General features: G+C 43.8%; 1 protein-coding gene across 1 annotated transcript; it reads right to left on the minus strand.

The window, feature by feature from the left end:
• Positions 1-1,816: 1,816 nt before the first annotated feature.
• On the minus strand, positions 1,817-21,838 carry Elac1 (elaC ribonuclease Z 1). The gene is made up of 4 exons (XM_028864722.2): positions 21,734-21,838; positions 13,980-14,144; positions 8,626-9,090; positions 1,817-6,070 (listed from the first exon to the last, which is right to left on the minus strand). The coding sequence occupies exons 2-4, from the start codon at positions 14,134-14,136 to the stop codon at positions 5,589-5,591; spliced, it is 1,104 nt and encodes a 367-aa protein (XP_028720555.1). The 5' UTR covers positions 14,137-14,144; positions 21,734-21,838; the 3' UTR covers positions 1,817-5,588.
• Between the last annotated feature and the right edge of the window lie 287 nt (positions 21,839-22,125).

Below are 22,125 nucleotides of genomic sequence, written 5' to 3' on the forward strand. Positions count from 1 at the left end.
ATTGGAAACTTGACTTGTGAAAGAGTTTGTTACCTAATCATTTAACATTTGAGCCTTGTTATCAATATGTCCATTTTCCTTGTCTTTGGGAACTTGGGGGTTCTTCATCCTGACATCACACCACAGCACTAGCCAGGCACTGGCTCTCCTAGTTTTCAGGAAGACCAATGCTAGAAGTGTTTCATAAAAAACTGTGCCTGTACATATCAGGACAGTCAGCTGGTTCCAAGACTATTGTCCTCGCTAGCACTTCCTCACAGGCTAGGCGTGTGCGGCACAAAGGGACTGTGTTCTAGTCTCTGCTGGAAATGAATCCTTGTGGTGGCAAGGCCCTTCGGAAGCCAGTTAGGGTCAGCCCTTGGGTTGCTGACCCAGACCTGGACACTTCAAGAAGGTCAGTTTCAGTCCAGACGTGTGAAAGAGATACAAGTCAGACCAACCTATCATCTCTGGAAGTCACAACAATGTGGAAAACCTGGGCAAGGTGACCTTGTTTCACTGGGTGGCATTGAACCACTGTTACTTAGTTCTGCTTGTGCTGTCTGAACAGCCCTGGCAGCTGAGGAGATTTATATTGCTGAAAAACCTGATCCCTCACTCTTTCCTTACACTTTTTTTTTTCTTGTGGGTGAATTTAATCTTTGTACCTGCCATGTCTGCTGGGTATATAATTAGCAAGATGACATCTGAGCAAGGCTTCTCGGCTCGCTTTATTTAGGGGTGTATTTTTTTTTTTTTTTTTTTGCTTTTAGGTAAACTTAGGCACCCCAACTTCCTTATTAACCAGGATAATAAGGACAGCCTTATTCAACCCTCAGAATTCATCAAGAACACAGAAATATCTGAGTCTAGGTGTCAATTAGAGTCACCTTGTCCTTTAGATGTGACTGAAATTGCTCGTCTAAGCTAGCCACTTCCTGGAGACAGTTCTGTGCTTACTTCTGACCACAACTTCTGAAAGTGTCCTCCGTTGGGGACTGTCCGCTGTCACCTGCTGCCTCCGTCTTCCCCAGGGAAGACTGTCTCGGAATTCAGAACCTGCTCTCAATTAGTGCTTTGCAGAGCGAGGAAGGGACCCTCTAAACATGGACCTAGCAGACCTCAAAGTTTAGGGCTAGGCAAGGATTAACTTCCAGGTAACCAGACCAGTAAATACAACACATCACTCAAGGTAACCTGTATCAGTATTGCCGGGTCACAATGACTCTTAATTGGCTCAGAATAAACTGTTTTCTTATTTTCCTTTAAAAAAGTTGAATGAGGCAGTGGTGGCACATGCCTATAATCCAGCACTCAGGAGGCAGAGGCAGGCGGGTCTCGGTGAGTTCGAGGCCAGTCTGGTCTACAAAGCAAGTTCCAGGACAGCCAAGGCTACACAGAGAAACCCTGTCTCGAAAACAAAACAAACAAAAGCAGTTGAATGAGGCTCTTACACCATTTCCCTATCCTGTGTGAATCTCCAGACTGCTGCCCAAGGCTCAGCCCTCTGCTCCCCTCCCCTCCCTTCTTCCGTTGCTCTAGTATCCTTATACAGCCAAGGCTGGCATCCAACTTCTCAGGTAGAGAAAATCTTTCTCTAATCTTTTCCCTGACTCTAGTGTTTTGTCTGCATATCTGAGATCACCAAAATAAAGTTTCAGAATGTTATTTATAAGGATTTGCCCATTAACATCATAGCAAGGATTCTGCTCCTCCTCCTCCTGTGTCAGAGATTGGGTCCGTGCATTTTGTGTGTTTTTAACATGAATCAGGAAAAAAAATCCATTGGATAACAAAGTACTAAATATTAACAAAATAACAAGACAAGACAATTGGATCCAGTCAACACTGTTTATTGAATGCCTTTGATGTTCTAGGCACTGACTTAGTAATAAAGGGGTACAGAAGCAGACACAGCTCTGCCCTTGTGTGGCTTACAGAGCTGCTGTGAAGGAGAAACATCACATACAGAGGCAAAACGAAGCTGTGAGTGACAAGTGCCAGGAAGATGGCTGTAGGTGCTGAGAAAAAGACACCACCTAGCAGGAGCTGGGCAGGCACAGTCCAAGACGAGGCCTGACAGCAGAGCTGTGGCCTGAAGGTTCACTAGGTCGATTTGGGGAATGGCTAATGCTAGTTCAGGTGAAGGAAGCGGGCTACTGAAGGCTCTGGAACATCAGGAACCTTGGTCAGGACTGAAAGGTGGCCCACATGGCTGGGGCTGCAAACTTGAGTAGCACTGGGTGGTGAGATTAAGTTAGAGAGGTGAGTGAAGCCAGACCACTACGAAGTTTCAAGTCGGGGAGAGATGGCAAAAATGTACATTTCGGAGAAAGAACCACCACTCTGGCTACAGCACAGATGGTAAACAGGAATGTTACAAGGACTTGAGCTGAACTGTCAGCTGCCTGGAGTACTGATGTGGAGACGACTAGTTATTCAGAGAAGTGGTTTATCGCTATGGGTGCTGTGATGCACCTCTATACTAAATGGATATATACATACAGGTCACAACACCCTTCATGCCAGTGACTCCAAAGCCACCAACGAAAGGGGTAAGTCTTTCCTCCCCAAACTTCCTACCCTCTCTGCCAAGGTGGCTTTCTTTACTTAGAAAAGTTATTAATACATATTAATTGTACAAAACAGCGAGTTTCGTTGTTACATTTTCATACGTTCTTACAATCTGAATTCACTTTTAACCATTCGTCTTCCCTCCTCTACCCCCTTGTTTTTTTGGGGTGTGGTGGTCAAGTGGGGACCTAGGAATCAAACACACTACTACCCCATAGTCTCTCCTTAAACTTAGTTCTCTGTCAAGAGAGAATATCCAAAGTCACCACTAGCGCTTCCTCTTTAATATTCCTTATAAAACACAAAATAAACAAAAACTCCATGTATTTGGGCTTTGGGATGTGGCTCAGTTGGTGGAGTATTTGCTTAGCAGGCACAAAGTCCCGGGTTCCATCCCCAGCGCCAATCAAACCTGGTATGGTGGCACATGACTGCTACCACAGCATTCTGGAAGTGGAGGCAGAAGCATCAGAAGTTCAAGGTCATCCTTGGCTACACAGCAAGTTCAAGGTTAGTCTGGGCTACATGAGACCCCCATCTCAAAGGAAAAGAGGAAAGAGAAAGAGGGGAGGCAATATTCCCACCAATGGCCTTCCTTAGTTCATTAGCCCTCAAATCTGCTAGTAAGGGCCGATCTAGTACATTTCACCACAAGCATACACCTCTGTAAGATAAGTGTCATCACTGTCTATTTGTGATGGATATACTAGAAAAAGGGATTTTTATTTCATTAATAATAGAAAAAGTAGCAAAATTTCAAGGTGGCATCAGAATATTCAAAGAAATCAGAGTTGAATTATGAGTATTAACTTAAAGGCATAATAAGGACATTTGCACGAGGAGGCAAAAATCATCTTTGCTTTTTATACTACAGATCAAACCCAGTGCCTCGGACACGCTAACCACCAAGCTACACTCTCAGCCTAAAATTTATAAAACTTTCTTGGGAAAGAAACATTCAAAACATGGTTAGATTATAAGTGCATGCTTATAACCCCAGCTCTTAAGCAGGAGTTCTGTAAGCTTGAGGCCAGGTTGGGCTACACCTTGAGACTTGTTAAAAAGGGAGAGATGAGATGGAGAGAGGGTGGGACTTGAGAGAGGTTTTTTAATTGATGAAGTCGTATCTTCATAGAGTAATAAAACAGGCCACTCCTGTGTGGTGGTTAGGATGTGAATAAGATACATGAAGATGTATCTTATAAGTCAGATTTATTTCTTTCTGTCCTTTTTTTTCTTCTTCTGAGATGAAGTCTTACTATGTAGCCAGACTCTCCTGGATCTCACAAATGCAAAGGAAACAGATTCGTGCCGCCATGCGTGACTAAGACGTCACTAACATCCAGAGAGAGCTGGAAAGAAGGACTGACTTGGGGACACAGAAATCTGAACAGAAGAACTCCAGTCAGCTCTGCTTCTACTAACAGAAAACAACCTCAGTGCTCCAAGACCCAACTCTAAAATGACATAAAATCACTAAATTCATACTTTCAGAGACCATTTAATGCTGTAGAAAATGCTAATGAAAACAGTAGTTAAGGACTTGTCTGTTAGTGAGCATTTCATTTTGAAATCCTATAATCAGTGTTTCTCTACATCACTCATCTACTTGCCCCTTTATGGTTTTCATTATTTTTATTGTGCCAAAAATAATACCTCAGAGTTTCTTACCGAGGATTTTTTTGATAATAAACTCCTAGTTTTTGTTTATCCAATAAAATATCTTTATTTTAAGAAAATAGTGGAGGGAGGCCAGCCTTCATGTAAAAATATGCATGAATAAACTATACACATACACAAACATATGTATAAGAAAATCTATAAAACATCTATCTATATATATACCCTCAATTTAAGTACATAGAAAAAGAAAAAGACTTTTTTTCTCCGAGGCTAGTCCAGCCCTCATGTCTTTCAGAATCACGCAGGTGGCTTAGCAATGCAGTGTCAGGGTCCACGCTGACTCCTGACTCCGTCTATGGAAGCAGAGCCCACGGCTCTCTGTCCTCCTCCACACTCAGCTCACAGCACAGCTCCAGGGCCCTAGACCTGAAGCTGATACTCACCCTGGGTGGTGGAATCGTGACTATTTCTCCCCACAGTTATAAACTTCACTTGATGACTCATTTTTTCCAAATAACACTTGATGTGGCATTTCATTCTAACATGCCTATCCTTTACCATCTACTGGAAGATTTAGCTTATCTATTAATTCAACCTATTACATCACTAATTTTGGCAAAGCATATATTCACATTGGGAATACAAGTTTTGTGTCTCTGAACAGGCCTAGAATTTTGAGGTCATTGTTATGCAGTACTAACCCAAACTGTGCAAAACATATGGCATTTATGACTCCCATTGACTAAACTACTGTGGAGCCACCACCTCCCCTCAATTACTGCAACAAGAAAAAAAATTCCATAATATCTAATTCATAGTAGATTGCCCAGGACCTTGTGTTGAAAGAATCCAGAATGTTGAATAAAATGCTAAGATAAAACCTAGTGCAAACCTGCAGTGACTAGTCCAATGATACCCCCAACACGTTGTCATCAATACTGCCCGAAGACTGCCTTCCTACATTTCTCTCTGTGTCAGGAACACAGATTCTATGCAAACTGCCAAAATGCCAGTTTTAGCCAAGAGGACCCAAGCCTAGATACTTTGCTGATAATGGCAGTTAAGCTGGGCAAAGCTGAGTCCGACACTGGGTGGAGTATTGGCTTCTATCTGTGGCAGAGACACAAAGGAGTACCCCTGAAAATTCGATTATTTTGTCACATCTGCACTTTAAGAAGGATGCTGGATATTTTTATCATTTAAAAATGATTTACTGTTAAAAATCCTGTTCCCTCTCATTACTGAGTCAGCTCAGCAACCCAGCTCCATCTTTAGGATTATTAGGGCCAAAATAATTTTAAGGAAAAAAAATCCAAAACCTAAAGAAAAAAATTGCTCATCACCACCACCACCAACAAAAGTCTTAGCACAGGTCTGGTAATACAGGCACAACCGTGTCCACATTTATGCATTCAAGAGCACTGGCTTCCTTTCTTGATTGGAATGCCAATCACCATGAAATCTTCTGCCAGAGTCACTTCCTGGAGCCCTAGCACTGACTCAGCTTGCTTTCTCAGTTCGACAATGCCATCCGTCTCTCCTTCCCTAGTCAAGGCTATTGGTTTGTATCTCTGACTGAAGTGAGTTAGAACCAGCCTCTTCGCACGGCACAGCTTTGCAAATGTTGCTGCCATCTGCGGTGTGCTGTGGCCATGCTCTTTTGCTTTGTCCATCTGAGAATCATCCAGAGTTGCTTCATGGATCAACAGGTCTGCTTCAAAGCACAGCTTCACTCCTCCATCACCCACAACCCCAGAACAGTCACCCAGTATGCAGATTTTTCTTCCAACCATAGGCTTTTTTAAGACGTCTTGGGGAGAAATTGTAACTCCATTATCCAAAACAACAGAAATTCCATTTTTCAGTTTCCCGTAGGCAGGACCTGGGGGTACACCTGATAATAAAACAGATTACACTACATCAAAGATATGGAATTATGGTTTGTAAAGAGACAACTTTTACAGCATAGCAAACAGCCAACAGCAAAGGTATCTCCCGGGGTCTGGAGAGAGATGGCTCGGCAGTTAAGAGCATTTGCTGCTCTTCCAGAAGACCTGGAGTTAATTCGCAGCACCCACATGGCAGCTCACAACTGTCTGTAACTCCAGTTCCAGGGCCTCTGAGGGTGCCAGATATATATATGGTGCACAGACATAATGCAGACAAAACACCCATACACATAAAATAAAATTTAAAAATTAGAGGCATCCAATTATTTTCAAAACTGCAAGAAATGCTTTTCTGTTTGTAGACAACTGGTTATTTAAACATTTTAAAAGTTCAGTGTTGACTGTTGTTATGAACAATGGCTTTATGCTGGAAACCTTTTCCTAGCACATGTATGAGCTGACTGTTAAGCTCTGAAGTATTACTTAGGCCTTACTATACTCGAGATACCAGCTTTGATTTTCTGTTCTGCATGAGAATAACAGTTCTTGGGGATCCTTTATTGACTACAACATCAAAGAGTGGATCTAAATAAACACATAATCAGTATCTCTGGTCAGAACAAGTGTCTATGAACTGACTGACTAAATAAGAAACTCGTTAGACAGGACTACTGGGATCCCAAGTTTGAGACAGGGAGATTAAGGTTAAGCAGGTTAAGACCCTTGCAGCCAAGGCTAACAACCTCAGGTTGGTACCGAGACCCACATAGTAGAAGGAGAGAACTGACTCCCAAAAGCTGTCCCTGACCTCTACTGCATACCATGGCAAACACACATGCACACACACCAAGCAAAACAACCAAAAATAAGGTCAAGGGGTAGTTCAGGCAATCATACATGATCAGTCTTCTTGGTAGATGGTAGCAGTTCCAGATTTTCAAGCTTCAGTGTTATTTAATATAGACTAATTGTGGATAATACTTACAAACAAATACATGGTCAACACAGATTTTCAACAAAGATCATGTTTAAAGTTTCCAAATATAACCAATTACACAATGACAAAAATACCTTCGACCTATATCAGTTTCCTCATTATCTAGTATATTGTTTTAGTAGGGGAAAATAACTAAGCATTAGATGAATCACTACCATTCTTTCAACAGGAATAGTCACGCCATGCCAGGTGTCGTGGTGAGACCAGAAAAAGACCTCCATTTCTTGGGTCTCCTCACTTATGCATCATGGCCTCACATGGAGAAATTACAAATTCTTCGAGGACCTTTGCCCATCTTTGTGTGTTTCCTTTCCACTATGATGAACCATGACATGTAGACTAGTTAAGGTGCAATGTTCTGAATGCCAAATTAATTCAATCAAGATTGAATGAGTAAGCAAGGTGGATAAAAAGGAAACTCTTGGGTAGCTGGCTGCTACTGTAAAGACCCATGGCAAAAATCCTTACACTGAAGATATCATTGAAGAGCCAAGGAGATGCCTCAGTGGATAGAGTGCCTGCTGGGCAAGGATGAGGACCTGAGTTCAGACCCCAGCACCCATGTCAAATCCAGGTGTGTTGGTGTGCGTCTGTAACCTCAGCACTGGGGAACAGAAAGAGGTGGATCCTAGGTTCTTGCTGGGTAGCCAATCTAGCCAAAATAATGAGCTCTAGGTTCAGTGAGAGACTCTGTATCAAAAAGGTAGAGAGTAGTTGAGGACCCCTGATGTCAACCTCTGACCTCTGCATGCACATGCATGGATGAGAGGACACACACACCTCACACAAAGATGTCATTGAAAACATACCTGAGGACTATGTATATTTCCAATTCCAATCAATCTTGAGGAAGAGGCTGGAGGATCATGAATTTGAATTTGAGCTACATAGTGAGTTGTAGGCCAGGCTGGGCTACAGAGTGAAACCCTGTATCAAACAAAAATAAAAATAGGAACAGATTTAAAAAACAAAAACACAACAACTTCAAAAATAAGACATGAAGATTTGGAGTATAGCTTCCTGGCAGAGCACATGGGCTTGAACCCTAGCATGGCCAAAATGAAACAAAAAAGAAAAGCACAAGGAAATAAAAATAAATCCTGGACTTACCAGCCCAATTCAAAGCACCCTGCCAACCAAGTCAGAGCTGGGCCTGGTCATACAGGCTGCACCCCAGCTTCTCAGAATGATCTCACATTCAAAGCCACCTTGGGCAACTTAGTGAGAAGCTGGCTCAGGTGAAAAGACGAACGAGTTGGAGATCTAGCTCAGTGGAAGACAGTGCTTGCTTAGCATGTGTCCTAGATTCAATTCCCAGTGCAGCCAAAGGGAAAGAAAAAGGAATGTGAATCTAGGAAGCTAACAAGAAAAGATTCAAATATATTAAGTATTCGAGTTTTGTTCTGAGTAGCATCTTTGGACCCTAAAGATATTCCTTAATAAGCCAATTTGGGCCAAGGAAGTGAGTGCTTACTGTGACCACACAGGAAACAGGCTCCCCTGACACTCCCAGTGGCTTCCGCTAAAACAGCTCAGATAAAGAGAAAGAAAGGCAGAACTCACCGAGGTCTTTCAGCTTCTGTGCATTGAGTTTACCTGCACGTTTCTTTTCCGTAACTGAAAAGCCAAAGGATGGAATTCTGTGAAAGAGGCGAAATGCCTTTACAACAAACTGCTCGTCATCAACCAGACAGTAGGAGTTTTCTTCTGTGTCTAACAAGATAGTTCGTCCCTGTCCTTTGGGAGAGCTGTCGGCTTCATTCACATGGGTAAATTCTTTTAGTTCCTCCACAGGACACTGATCAGCTGTAGGCACTATCTCATGGACCACATAAGGAAAAACCAACTCTGTGTGAGAGAGCTCCATGGTTCTCCAGATGAAATCCCGAAGTCCTACAGGGCCATAGATTTCAATAGGCTGCCTTGTGACCACAGAGCCACTCTGTAGGCTGATCGTACAAAGGAGGCCCGGGAGGCCAAAGAAGTGGTCTCCATGAAGATGTGTGATGAAGATCTTGGTAATTCTCCCTTTTGGTTGAGACAGAGAAATATATTAGGAAACTTTTCAGAAATAAAAACCAAGACAAAACTATTCGACTCAGCATCCCCACCCCTCAGCCCCATGCTGGAAGTTAACCCTGTGCATACTACACAGTTGGTCTACCACTGTACTGCCACCGAAGAACATCCTCAGTTCCACAAACAAAGCAATTTAAAACAAGCCTAAGAACTTACATATAAAGTAGTAAACTGAAATTAGATGTTCTGTATGTTACCATACACTTATTTATTCCTTTCATTTTGCTGTGTAACTTCAGAAAAAAAGAGAGATAGGTTTTATTATGCTGTACAGTCTGGTTGGTTGGTTAGTTGGTTAGTTGGTTGGCTGGTTGGTTGGTTGGTTGGTTTTGTTTATGTGTGTCTGTGTGGGGGTGCATGGGGTGTTGTGTGTGTAGTCTATGCAATGAATATGTGGATATATATGCATGTAGAGACCAGAAGGAGAGTCTTCCTCTATGGCTATCTACCTTATTATCTTGAGACAGAGTCTCTCAGAAACCAAAAGCTCATCATTTGGCTTGGCTGGATGACCAATGAGCTCCCAGAATCTGTCTCCCTCACTACCCACTAATGCTAGGGTTATAGGCACCACACAGACATATCCAGCTTTTCACATAGATGAGGGATTTGAACTCAGGACCTCATGCTAGACAGCAAGCATTCTTGCCCTTGAGACATCTATCCAGCCCTACTTGGTTGCTTTCTGAGACAAGCTCTTACTCTATAGCCCATGCTAACCTGGAACTCACTATGTAATCCAGGCAGCCTTGAACTTGTGGCAATTCTCCTGCCTTAGCCTTCCAAGTGATAGGATTATAGGCGTGAACTACCAAGGCCAGCTTCACGGGATAGTTTAAATATGATAGTATTTTTTTCTATGAAAATCTTCAAATTCAGTGTTTTACAGCTTTTCAAGTGTTTTCCTACATATTCTCACATTCCAAATGTGAAATATAAAAGTACACCAAGATAACCCAATTAACTAAATGGGCCTCAAGTGTCAAAGCATCTTTCCAGCCACACTGTCCCCTATCAGTCCCTCTGAGATGAGCAAACATGTACATAATATAAAATGGAGTGTTCCATGGCTCTAATTGACTGTTTCAAGCCTAAACCCAAAACTGCCTTCTAAGGTCTCCTTGCTGGACAGGGATTCACTAACAAAGACTGAGCTATGTGTCCCAGTGAGGCTGTGGAGGACAGGACAAATGGGACACAGACTGGGAGGAGGAAGACTAAGAAAACTAGAAGAGGAACGAGGTAGGAATGAGGAAGGTTGTGGACATCAGATGCCAGCATGCAGACTACAGTAGATCCCTGATCAGACCGCACAAGGGCCCAGGGGCTCAACTCTTGTTTCCAGGCTGAACCTACACACCAGCTTTTTCGTGCACACTGGCTTGGGTTGTAACTTGATTTAGCTAATGACAAACTGAATTCACTGCTGGTAAATGGCAGGATGCCACATCAGCATTTTCTGAGATGCACCACAGGCATTTTGAAAGTAACAATCACAACCAGTACATTTCCAGTAGAACAGGCTCAAGGGCCACCTATCTGAAGTATATGATACCATAAAAGTACAGGAGCAGTTTATTGATACCATAAAAGAACAGGAACAGTTTATCACACTGTGATTTGTTCTGACAGCAAACGCTCTCAAAGCACAGCTTCCCAGAATGACTACGCCCAGGCTGGCTCAGATGCTGACGTGGGTCCTTGAGGACCCCCTCCCCCAGGATGTGCTCTCTAGTTCCACAAGGTTTCTCTCTATAGATGTCTTCCACATGCTGCCTTTGCTCTTCTCCAGGTTTGTTTTGTAATTTCTGTATGGTGCTGGAGATTCAATCTAGGGTGCCACACACACTTGGCAGGCGCTCTCTCACAGAGCTATACCCCCAGGCCTCTTGTGAGCCTTCATTTTTGCTGTTTTTTTTTTTTCAACTTCAAATGAAAGGATATTCCTTAAATTTCCCCATTTTTCCCTTTCAGGCTGTCTCTCAATATGACCCAAGGGCTCTAGAAACAAAAGAATTACAGCAGCCACTGAGTCCAGGTCCCATGTTGGCCTCAAAACTGCCAACATCAGACTTTCTAGGTCTCCTCACTCTATCTACTGCAAAACAAAGCCAAGTGCAGCACACAAAGGGAGAGAGAACTGCTTCCCACAGTAACCAGTTCTTTCATTTTCAGGAAATGTGATTTCTGAGAGACAAGGAATGGCAACCACAGTTATGAAAGGTATGAGGAAGCTATCCGATGAAGAGTAAAAATCACACTCGATTCCTTTCCCCTAAGAAGAAGGAAGTGGTGGGGAAACACTGGCCACAGAGAAGCAGAACACTAGGCATCCTTAGTTGGACATGATAATGCAACTAAATATACTGTCCCACAGTGTATGATATATCTGTTCAGCTAAAACCAAAAGCAGCTAATATCAAGCAAAGTGTGGTTCCATTTAGGCAAATTACACATATACTTTTATACATATCCATACCATTACCACATCTGTATTCATAGAAAATGTACCTATGGGAGCTATGGACATTTACTCAGTAGAGTGTTTGCCTATCACCCATTCACAAAGCCGTGAATTCACTCCCCAGTACTACATGAAACTGGATGTTACGGTGCATGCCTATAATCCCAGCACTTAGATGTAGAGGCAGGAGGATTGATAGTTAAAGTCATGGGCTATGTAACAAGTTCAACGCTTCCTGGACTATATGGAACTCTGCCTCCTAGAAAAGAGAGAGAGGTATGTGTATGTGTGTTGGGGTAGAGGGCACGTCTGTGTGAGGAAGACTTGGGCTTTTCTTATTTATACATTTTAGTTTTGTTTTATTTGAATTTCTTCAATAAAAATATGCATTCAAAAAATTTTCTAATTAAGTTTTGTTCTTTTGAGACAAGGTCTCACGTAGCTCAGGCTTGACTCAAATATAGAGGGTAACCTTGAACTCCTAATCCTTTGGCTACTACCACCTAAATACTAGGCTAACAGGAATGTGTCAGTCACCAGAGCAGCCACAGCAACGTGTTTTTCTTCCTTCCCTTCCTCCCTCCAACTCTAGCTCCCCCGCTCCCCCCCCACTCTTAAAATGGGCCAGGCCTACTATTCCAACCACAAATTCAAGGCCTTCCTGGACTACTGAGTAAATTCCAGAATAGTCAATGGGTAACTTAGCAAAATCTTATCTCAAAATAAAAACCTAGAAAAGTAAAAAGTACTAGGATTTGGCTCAGTGGTAGAGTGCTCAATTGCCATATTACACACACACACACACACACACACACACACACACACACACAGACGCACACACGCACATGCACACACGCATATATATAATTTAATTTTTTTCTTTTTTTAGTGTTGGAGGCTGAACTCAAGGCCTTGCACATAGTCCCATTTTTAAATTTTACCATTGTGTTAAGATTGTGCTTTTGTAATGCTTTTAGAAATCACTTAATCCTCATTTCTTTTGCTTTGTTGATTTTGGTTTCAACGATGGGGACTGGAACATGGTGGTACACATCCTAAGCATGCATTTTACCACAATTAGTGCCCCCTCTTTCATGCTGCAAGTATTTAAAAATCCCTCCTTTGTTTCCTATATCTACATGACTGATAGCTTCCGGTCCCTGGACACTAGAAGTATGTTTCTTTAAATACCAAGTGCACACCCTCTGATGAGCTGTAGCAACTGTGATTTATCAAGACCTCAGAAGTGGGAGCCCCTAAATGTCCATCTGTTCACAATGAACAGGGGCTTGTTAGGCATTTACCAGGCACCCAGGTGTCACTAGACCTACCTGACTGCACATCAACGTGCAAGCACAAAAACAAACTATTTACATAGCATAGTTCCAGACACTAATGACGCTCTTAATAAAAATAGTATAAAATAAAGGAATGACTAGGGTAGGGAGAGGATACTTAACCCAGGAGGTTCAGAAAATCCTGAGGAAAGAGCTTTTGAGATGAGACTTAAATGATGAAAACCTGATAAGTGATGAGCTATTAGAAATTATTTTTAAAGATTTAAATGGTGAGAAGGAAGCAGCCATGTAGGACACAAATTATTTAATATATATAATTCCTTCAATTTTTTTGGAGACAAGGTCTCACTGTGTAGCTCAGGCTTCCCTCTAACTCACAATCCTCTCTACCTCCTGAGTTCTGGGATTCCAGGCAAGTACCACACTTTATGACATTTCTCTTAGGCAGTTTGTATGCCTGTTCTTTGGGACAAGAAAAGCAAATTTAAGCCTGCTGCTCTGCTAAGGTCAAGCCTGAGATACAACTGGACCTAACACCAGGTCTGCCTGGCTCAGGCTGAGAGTTCTGAACACCGGATTCCTCTGCCTCCAGGGGCTAGTCTTGGCTTACTACTCCACTCCCTCAACTGGACTTCCCTTCTCGCCAGGCCAGGGGTTTTCCCTCTCTCAGCAATTCAGAGATAACCTTGTCTGAAAGGGCTACCGTGATCGCAGGAGTAGCAGTGTCCTCCTCGTCCGCCCATCTCCTGCCCTTTGCACTCTCCCAGAACACTGTCTCCTGGTGGAGGGCAGTGTGGCCACCACTCCCTTGTTAGGACAGGGTCCATCTGCTACACTGCTTGTCTCTCAATATCCTGCATGCCCAGGCCTTCGTAAATCCTTCCCTCACGCTCACAGGCCAAGTGAGAAGCAAGTAAAGGCACATAGGACATTCAGCAGGCATACTCTTTCAAGGCTTGTCAGACAGAGCTCTAGTTCAGAAGTGGATGCTTCCTTAGGGCTTTTATGGAAGAGTCAAGAGTCAATGCATGAAACATGACCGAGGGGAAATCTGAGTAAGTGGGATGCACACTGACCTGCTTTAAGTTGGCTTTTCATAAGCTGAGTCTGTGTCCCCTCCCCACAGTCAAAGAGCCAGCACTCGCCCTCACACCGAAGAACCACAGCTGAGGCACCCCGGGTTGGGGACGGATATGCTGCTCCTGTCCCAAGGAAAGTCACATCCATAGACATCTTCCACCCTGCAACAGAAATATCACTGGGGGTTATTAAAAAATCACTGCACCAAAACACATTCCTCTGAGATTTACTGACTGATGGAGTGATTGGTTGATTTTTGGTGCAAGGATTGAACCCAGATCTTCACACTTGCTGAACATGAGCTCTATCTACATGGAGCTATACCTTTAATCCCTAGTTATTTTCTGGTTAAAATGATCTGTTTGGTGGTTTAAAATAGTGCCAGTATTCTACCACTGAACTACAGCCCCAGGCCTGGTTATGTCTTAACTGGTTAAAACTACAGGTCACCAGACCTTATATAACCGCACACACAAGGGCACGGGCATGCGCGCGCGCGCGCGCACACACACACACACACACACACACACGCGCACACACACACACACACACACACACACACACACACACGTGCACACACACACACACACACACACACACCCCACTACAGTTCTGGACTCAGCAGGTTAAGCCACTACACTGACAACCCGAGTTTGACTCCTGAATCCACATGGTGGAGGGAACCAGGTCCTTGGTGCCCCCTTACCTCCACTCTCCCTCCATACATAAATAAATCAATAAATATATATTTTTAAAATCCTATAGTTGAAGGGCTGGGCATTAGCTCAATGGGTAGAGCTCTTGCCCGGCACACACAAGGCTCTGGGCTTAGTACCTGGCACTACAAGTGAAGCACTGTAGTTGAATTCCAACCCTACAACAGTCTAAAAAAGACAAACTACAGAGACAGTGAAAAGATGGGTGTTTGCCAGTGATACCAGGGAGAGGATTAATAGAGGAAGCACATTTGTAAGGAAACAAAGCCGTTCTATATGACAGCATCAACTCAGCAATGTCATTATATGGAAATGGGCATGTAACTGGTAAAGCACTTACCTAGCACATAGAAAGCTCTGGATTTGACCCCAGTACTACATATACAGACAAAGAAATGTTATTATGTATCGGTACACAAAGCGTACAACACAAAAATTCAAACAACATTTGTTAATAATTGTCAAAGCTGGCTCATGCACTTACCAGACTAATGTTAGTACAGAAGGAAATGGGGAGTGAAGGTGAGAAGGTCTATGAGAAGGCTCCATACTTGTCTTGTACTAGTTCATTTTTTAAAGTCCTGATAAACACTAAGCCCCACCTGGGTTTGGTTCTGGCTAAGGTTCTGAACAAGAGATAGTATTTGATCATGCTCACCATGTGGTGGCCATGGTGACCAGCCCTTCCTCCGAAGGATCAGGGTGCTGGATAACAGTGTTGATATTTCACAGCAATGCAAATGGCGTCCTTCTCTCAAGGACAGAGTTCATGGTTGGTTAGAGTGCACCTCTGCCTTCTCCCCCAAGTTCCCTGCTCAAACACAGACCCGTGCAGAGGCCAGAAGAGCTGCCATAAGCTGGGACTGTATCTGCTCTTTTCAGTGATCTGCAACCCAGTCAATGTGCAGATTTCTGCCAACTCCTGGCACTAGTCTCACGAGCTCTAGGCACCGTGCCACCTCTGATCTGTGTCTGTGACTGGAGATGTGCATCACACGCAATAAATGAGAGTTAGCTGCAACTTATGAATAACCACTTCCACACGAGATAGACATTTAAATACAAAAAAAAATGGTAAGATATGCTTTAAAAATTAGAAGAGTGCTGCAGATACAGTTCGATGGGTGAGCCTTTGCCCTGCACGCAGGAGGCTCTGGTTCCATCCCCAACACGGGGTGGGGGGGTCAGGAGAATGTCTTGGGGGAGTGAGAAAGTCTTCCTTGCAAAGGCAAGAAGCTCTGACATTTAAACACAATGTTACACCATTTTGTAACTTCTGTGTACCAAAAACTCAGTCAAATGACAGAAAAAGTAAACATCCACAAAACCTCAGGCTGAGAGAAAACACTCAGAAGGAGCAGAAAGAGTTTTTAGGAGTCAGATGACCAGGACTGTGGTGATATTTTGTTTGTGCTCTAACAAAGCTTGCCTGAAGATCAGAGGGTGGAGCTAGCCTTTAGTTAACCATAGAGGTCTGGAGGTCTGTATAGAAGGAGACAGGAAGTGATATGGCTGGGCGGAGAGAGGAATATAAGGTGGGTGGAGACAGGAGCTCGGCCCCTTTTTGGTTTGGGGAGCCAGAGAGGTAAGAGGTGACTTTGGCTGCTCCTCTGATCTTTCAGCATTTACCCCAATATCTGACTCCAGGTTTTTCTTATTAAGACCAATTAGAATTCGAGCTACACAGGATGCCTGCTGCTAGGTAGGGCCTTCCAAATGTGAGAGAAGCTGCACATGTGAAGTCTCAACAGCATGGCTGCCTAAACAGTGCTGCAAATGATAACACCAGTCCACATGGCCACTTGGACGACGGAAATTTCAAAAGGTGCCACCCCTAGATGACGAGCACAATCAATGGGTGCTTAAAGAGGAAGAATCTGTTTTCTTCAGGGACGAGCTACCTGACAGGTTATCTGCTGTGGATCCAGGGATGGGCCTGACTGAGGCACAAGGGAGCAAAGAAAAGACAAACATACATGACATACACAGACAGATGGAGTTGGGTAGACTGGGCTAACTGACGGACAGACCCAACACCCAGAAGCTCGGTGTGTTTATTTAGAGTTGAACAGAGGATTACTGCACATAGCTGAACCAGGAGGCAGGGTTATGGCATACAGCTGGATTGAGGAGGCAGGTTTAGCTAATCTCAGCAGGAGCAGACTCTGTAGGGGGCAGTCTTCAGACCTTAAAGGGGGATGGTGCTAAGGTGGACATCAGCACATACTGTCAACACTCACACTTGGACTCCTGAGGAAGGCTTGGCCATCCCACTGAGCCTCACCCTGGGTGGGGAGGGGTAGGTAGGCTTTGTGTTTTCCCCTTGGGTCTAAGGCTAAAGTCCATGACATGGGCCATGTCAACAGCACACACTCACTCAGGGCTTCCTCCACTCCCGTTAACCAATCCCAACTGGTCAGCCCTAAATACATGCACACATAAGCAACACTAAATGGATTCAGTAGGTTGTAGATACCTACTTGTCTGTATGTATGGAACAGTAGTAATTAAAGAAGAGGTCATGGATTTGTAGGAGGCAGCAGGGATGGATTGGAAGGGGAAAGGGAGAGGTAGAAATATAAATACAGTACTTGTTATGAGATTCTCAAAATTTAAAGAAAGTGAAAATTGTTTTTAAGAGATTAAAGCCTCTTAAAATGTTTATGTGGTGCTAGAGAAGTGGTTCCTTGGGTAAGGGAGCTTGTAGCCCAGCCCGAAGACCTGAGTTCAATCCCTAGAACCCACAAGGTGGAAATAGAGTCAACTTTCACAAGCTGTCTTCTGACTGCTTCACGAGCCCTTTCCAGCTCACTTTAGTCTATGGAAATGCACTTAATAAAAAATACTGACACACACAAAAAATGAAGATATATACCAAATCATAGAATACATTCAAAAGACTAATAAGCATTAAAAGTGCTCAGCAAATTAAAGAACAAAGAGACTCAATTCCCCACACATCAGCTGGCAGCTACTAATCAAGCCATGCCAGCCAGAGCTACTTGGGGTGATGGGAAATGGGGAAGCAGGTGTAATTACAAGTTACTGATGGTGGAGGGGTGAATTGCTGTTACACTCTGGGATAAGAATTTGACAAATATTGCCAGTAATGATAGTGTTGATAATAAATCCAAGCAATCTCATTTTCTGGAATCTAGCTTATAGAAATAAATATTTATGTATAATAATGCTTACTTTGGTGCTTCTGGGTAGGCTAAAATATAGAAGCAATTTCTATGTCAACAGGAAAATTACTAGTGTATGTTCTTAATATTAATTATTCTATTGAATTACATTCTATAGGTAAACACTCTGATCTGTAACTACCAGGATAACAATGGGAAAATTATAAATGGTTAAAATATAATCTTGTTCTAGAACAATGCTCCAAGCCCTACACTTACATAAGACAGTGTGGGGAAAGGGTAAACAACATCACTAATGCTGGCGGTCTCCTAGATCTTTGGAATGATGGGAGACAGACAGGACAATGTCTGGTAACTTACATATTTGTTTTCAGCTGCAATGAGAAATGTTTTATTTATTTTTGCTTTGTATTTAATAGTGAATTTTTTTAATGTAGTAAAAGGCCAAACATGCTTTTATAGCTACACAACATTTAGCTTTCCTTTCCATTTTGGGAAACAGCTCCCGACTCTTTGCCCTGCACAAGCCTCACACACAAGGTGGTTATCTACACCCAAGCATTAGGGTTACTGTTAGCATCCCTTCCATGAGTTACTTCACATTTCTGCCTCTAAGACTAAGCTTACCTTTTGACAATGAAGTAGTTTAGTGTGTACAGGCTTATTGCATTCCTTCCTTATTGCACTGCAATTTTCAAGAGGTAGGGATAACAGTCCATAGGAAGTTAACTTAGAGCTAGTAAAAGGCAGAAGGAAGAACAGGATGTAATTGTTACTGGAATCTAAGGCTCATGCTGTTTGCCACTGCACTGAAAAACTGGAAGACAGAAACTGATGGGAAAAAAATGAGTTTCTTTACAGTTCTGTCCAGAACTGGGGAAAGAGAAGTTCTCAATGTGTCTGTGCCTTGCCAAGAGCAGTGCTATCATTTATAGAAAAAGATGAATTGAAAGCCAGATGATACGTATATGTGAATTTAGCTATGAGTCCAAGTCATCAAAACTCAAATACATCTCAAGTCAGGGCTCTTCGGGTTGGGCATTTCCATTCTCAGACAGTATTTCCTAATCTCTCATCTGAGTCTTCTAAGCCTATTTTACATAATCATTTTGCAATCCTTAACGAATAATGGATGTAGACAAGAGGTTGGAAAAACTGGAAGCATATCATAATTATTCAGGCAGCTTGAAAACACTAATGACTAGTCCCATCCCAGAACTGTTAGATAGGAAATTCTGTAAGGCACATGTGTAGTAGTTTTCAAAGGGGCAGAGAGGTGGTTCCCCTGTAATTCTAACAGTCACATTTAGAACTATTTAGTGAGCATGTTAGGTGGTGCATACCTGTGATTCCAGCACTTACAAGGTGGAGCCAAGAGGATCTGGGAAACCAAAACCAGCCAGCTTCAGCTACATAGCAACTTGAAGGCCAGATTGAGCTACATGAGATACTCTCAAACCAGCTTAGCAAATGAAACAAACAAGCAAGAACGCCTTGGTAGAAAACCATAACCCAAGGATCATAACCTGAAGTCATTATTCAATGTTAAAATACGCTTTATTAAAAATTTCAGGCGGGGCATGGTGGCACATGGCCTTAATACCAGCTATTGGAAGACAGAGGCAGGCAGATCTACAAATGGTCTACATAACAAGCTCCAGGCCACCTAAGGCTACACAGTATGGACTTATCTTTAAAAAAACAAAACAAAAACACGAGTTGAAATTTTTCAGAGGCTAGAGAGATACCTCAGTTGAATGAAGTACCTGACACACAGCATGAGGCTCTGTGTTCAGATCCCCAGCACCCACCTAAAAATCTGGGTCTGGCAGGAGTGTCTATAACCCTAGGGCTGGGGAAGCAGGCAAGCAGATCCCTGGAACTCACTGACAACCAATCTAGACAATCTGTGCCTGGAAAGACCTTGTCTCAAAAAATTAAGGTAGAGAGTAATCTGGAAGACATGCAACACTGACGTCTGGCCTCCACACACATTTGCACATACATGTGTACACAGGTGTGCACACACATCCACACACAAATTCCAACAGGGTGTGTTGGTGAACACCTCAAATCCTAGCATGATGGGAGGCTAAAGTAGAGGGATTAAGAGTTTGAGGCCAGCAGGGCAGTGTGGCGCACGCCTTTAATCACAGCACTCAGGAGGCAGAGCCAGGGGGATCTCTGTGAGTTCAAGGCCAGCCTGCCTGGTCTACGGAGTGAGCTCTAGGACAGGCACTAAAACTACAGAGAAACCCTGTCTTGAAAAACCAAAAGTTTGAGGTCAACCTGGGCTGGAGAAACCCTGTCTTGAAACAAAAACAAGAGATTCCAAACACATACAGAATTAGAAATGTCAGTACAATACATTGCCACAGAGTATTCACAAAACTTCAAATTATCAACTCCTGGGCAACCTTGATCCATCTACACTCCAACTTGATCCCCACTACTCCAAAAGTACTTTCTCAGTGGTATGAGGTGCTTCCTACAGGATTGACACAGTGCTGGAATGTCTCCTTTTCTGATGTTAACAGCTACTAATGATCACTGGCAAGATCCATTATTTCATAGGGGTTGCTCCTAGGTGACAGTTCGGCCGCAGTTGTGAGTTGTTCCTTACTCAATTATCTGCTTACCCCAAGGAGTGCTTTGTATATGAAAGATCCATGAAGAGAGGCAAGATCTTATTTAAGTCTTGATAATGCAGCAGGAAATAAACAGGCCTCTATGTATACAGTGGGCCTCCATGCACACAGTAGGCCTCCATAAGGTTTTCTTGCCAAAAGTAGAACCAAAACCAGAAAAGGCTAAATACCACTTTACTAAAGAATTCCAGGGAGATTATTTTAAAAGGGGGGGGGCAATATGCAGGTTGCAGGAAAATATACATAGAACACATGGCTTGTACAAGGGGGAAAAAAAGAGAAGGGATTAGGAGAGCAAAAGAGACGGAAGACATCACTGGTCTGAAATATGTGTACTTGCATGGCTCCTGATTTGGATTAACTGATAAGGGAAGAGACAGTAGAGGAAATGTAAACACTAATTGGGTAATAGATGATAACATGAAAGGCTAACTAGACTGATGATGACTTTATGTTTAAAAAAAAAACCAGCTATCTTGTCTTATTGACAAGCATTTAGCAGATGCAATGGGACATTTCAGAATCGCTTTGAAACAGTGGGAAAGAGGGTAATGGGTGAAACAAGCTTGACCATGAATTGGAAATGTTTCTCCATATATGCTTGAAAATTTCTCCAATAAAAAGTTTAAAAAAATAGACTCAATAATCAAAACCCTTCTGGTAGGTCGGGTGGCAAACAGCAATGATTTCAGCAATGGTGGTTTTGTGACATGCATCTCTCTAGGTATTAGGCATTAAATGAGAGCAAACCACATTCGGTCCCTGTCTTCTTGGACCAAAAAAAAAACAACAAACCAAAACAAAACAAAAAACAGCTGCTCGCTTTCTCAAGACTCTCATCATCCACACGTTCGAGATAGTGCGTAGTAATGTCAGTCTTGACAAGGCTGTCACTTGTCACTTGGGGCCTGGCTGCAGATCACAATCTCTGCTGACCGAGGGGCCTCCCACAGCACCTGGGTGACCAGCGGAGACCAGCCGCTCCTCAGTGTCCAGGCTGGCAGTGTCAGGCCTGGGGTGCGGGAGGCTGATGACGCCGCCCTTCGATGTTTTTTTTTGGAGATTGCAGGAGCTGCGTGGGCCTGAGAGTGAGTGGCCAGGCCTGCGGCCACCGCAAGCCCAGGGCACCACGCGGCGCGTCCTCGCTGTCCGGCGCTCCCGGGACCTCTGCGCCCGCCCCGCGGGCCTGCGAGTTCCGAGGAAGCGCGCCCGCCCCCCTCGGGCGTCCTGCCCCACTCACCCTCTCTGCGAGGCCCGCCGGAGCCGAGGGAGGCGCAGGCCGGCTCCGAGGCCCAGCAGTGCAGGAGCGGCGACGCGCGGCCGGAAGTGCGCCGCCCCGCGGTCCGGCGCTGCCGCTCTAGGCGCGCGGGAGGTGCGCGGGAGGTCCGCGCTCGGTGGCCCCCGCCCGGCCCGTCGGACTGCACCGCCTGGAGTGGGGGGGGCGGTCGCGAGGTCGCGGGGTCCGTCCCCACCCACTTCCAAGTCTCCAAGGCGGTGCCGGCTGGGACCCCAAAGTGAAAACGTTTACTCTTCCGCCTTTGGTTTGATTCTCCTGCCCTGTTTTCCAGACAAGAATGTTTTCCCTGATGTGCGGCACCTACGTGCGCTTCTCTTAAGTTTTGAGTCTTTGGT

The sequence above is a fragment of the Peromyscus leucopus genome, chromosome 19, assembly GCF_004664715.2.
Source record: "Peromyscus leucopus breed LL Stock chromosome 19, UCI_PerLeu_2.1, whole genome shotgun sequence".
In the NCBI taxonomy this organism is placed as follows: domain Eukaryota; kingdom Metazoa; phylum Chordata; class Mammalia; order Rodentia; family Cricetidae; genus Peromyscus; species Peromyscus leucopus.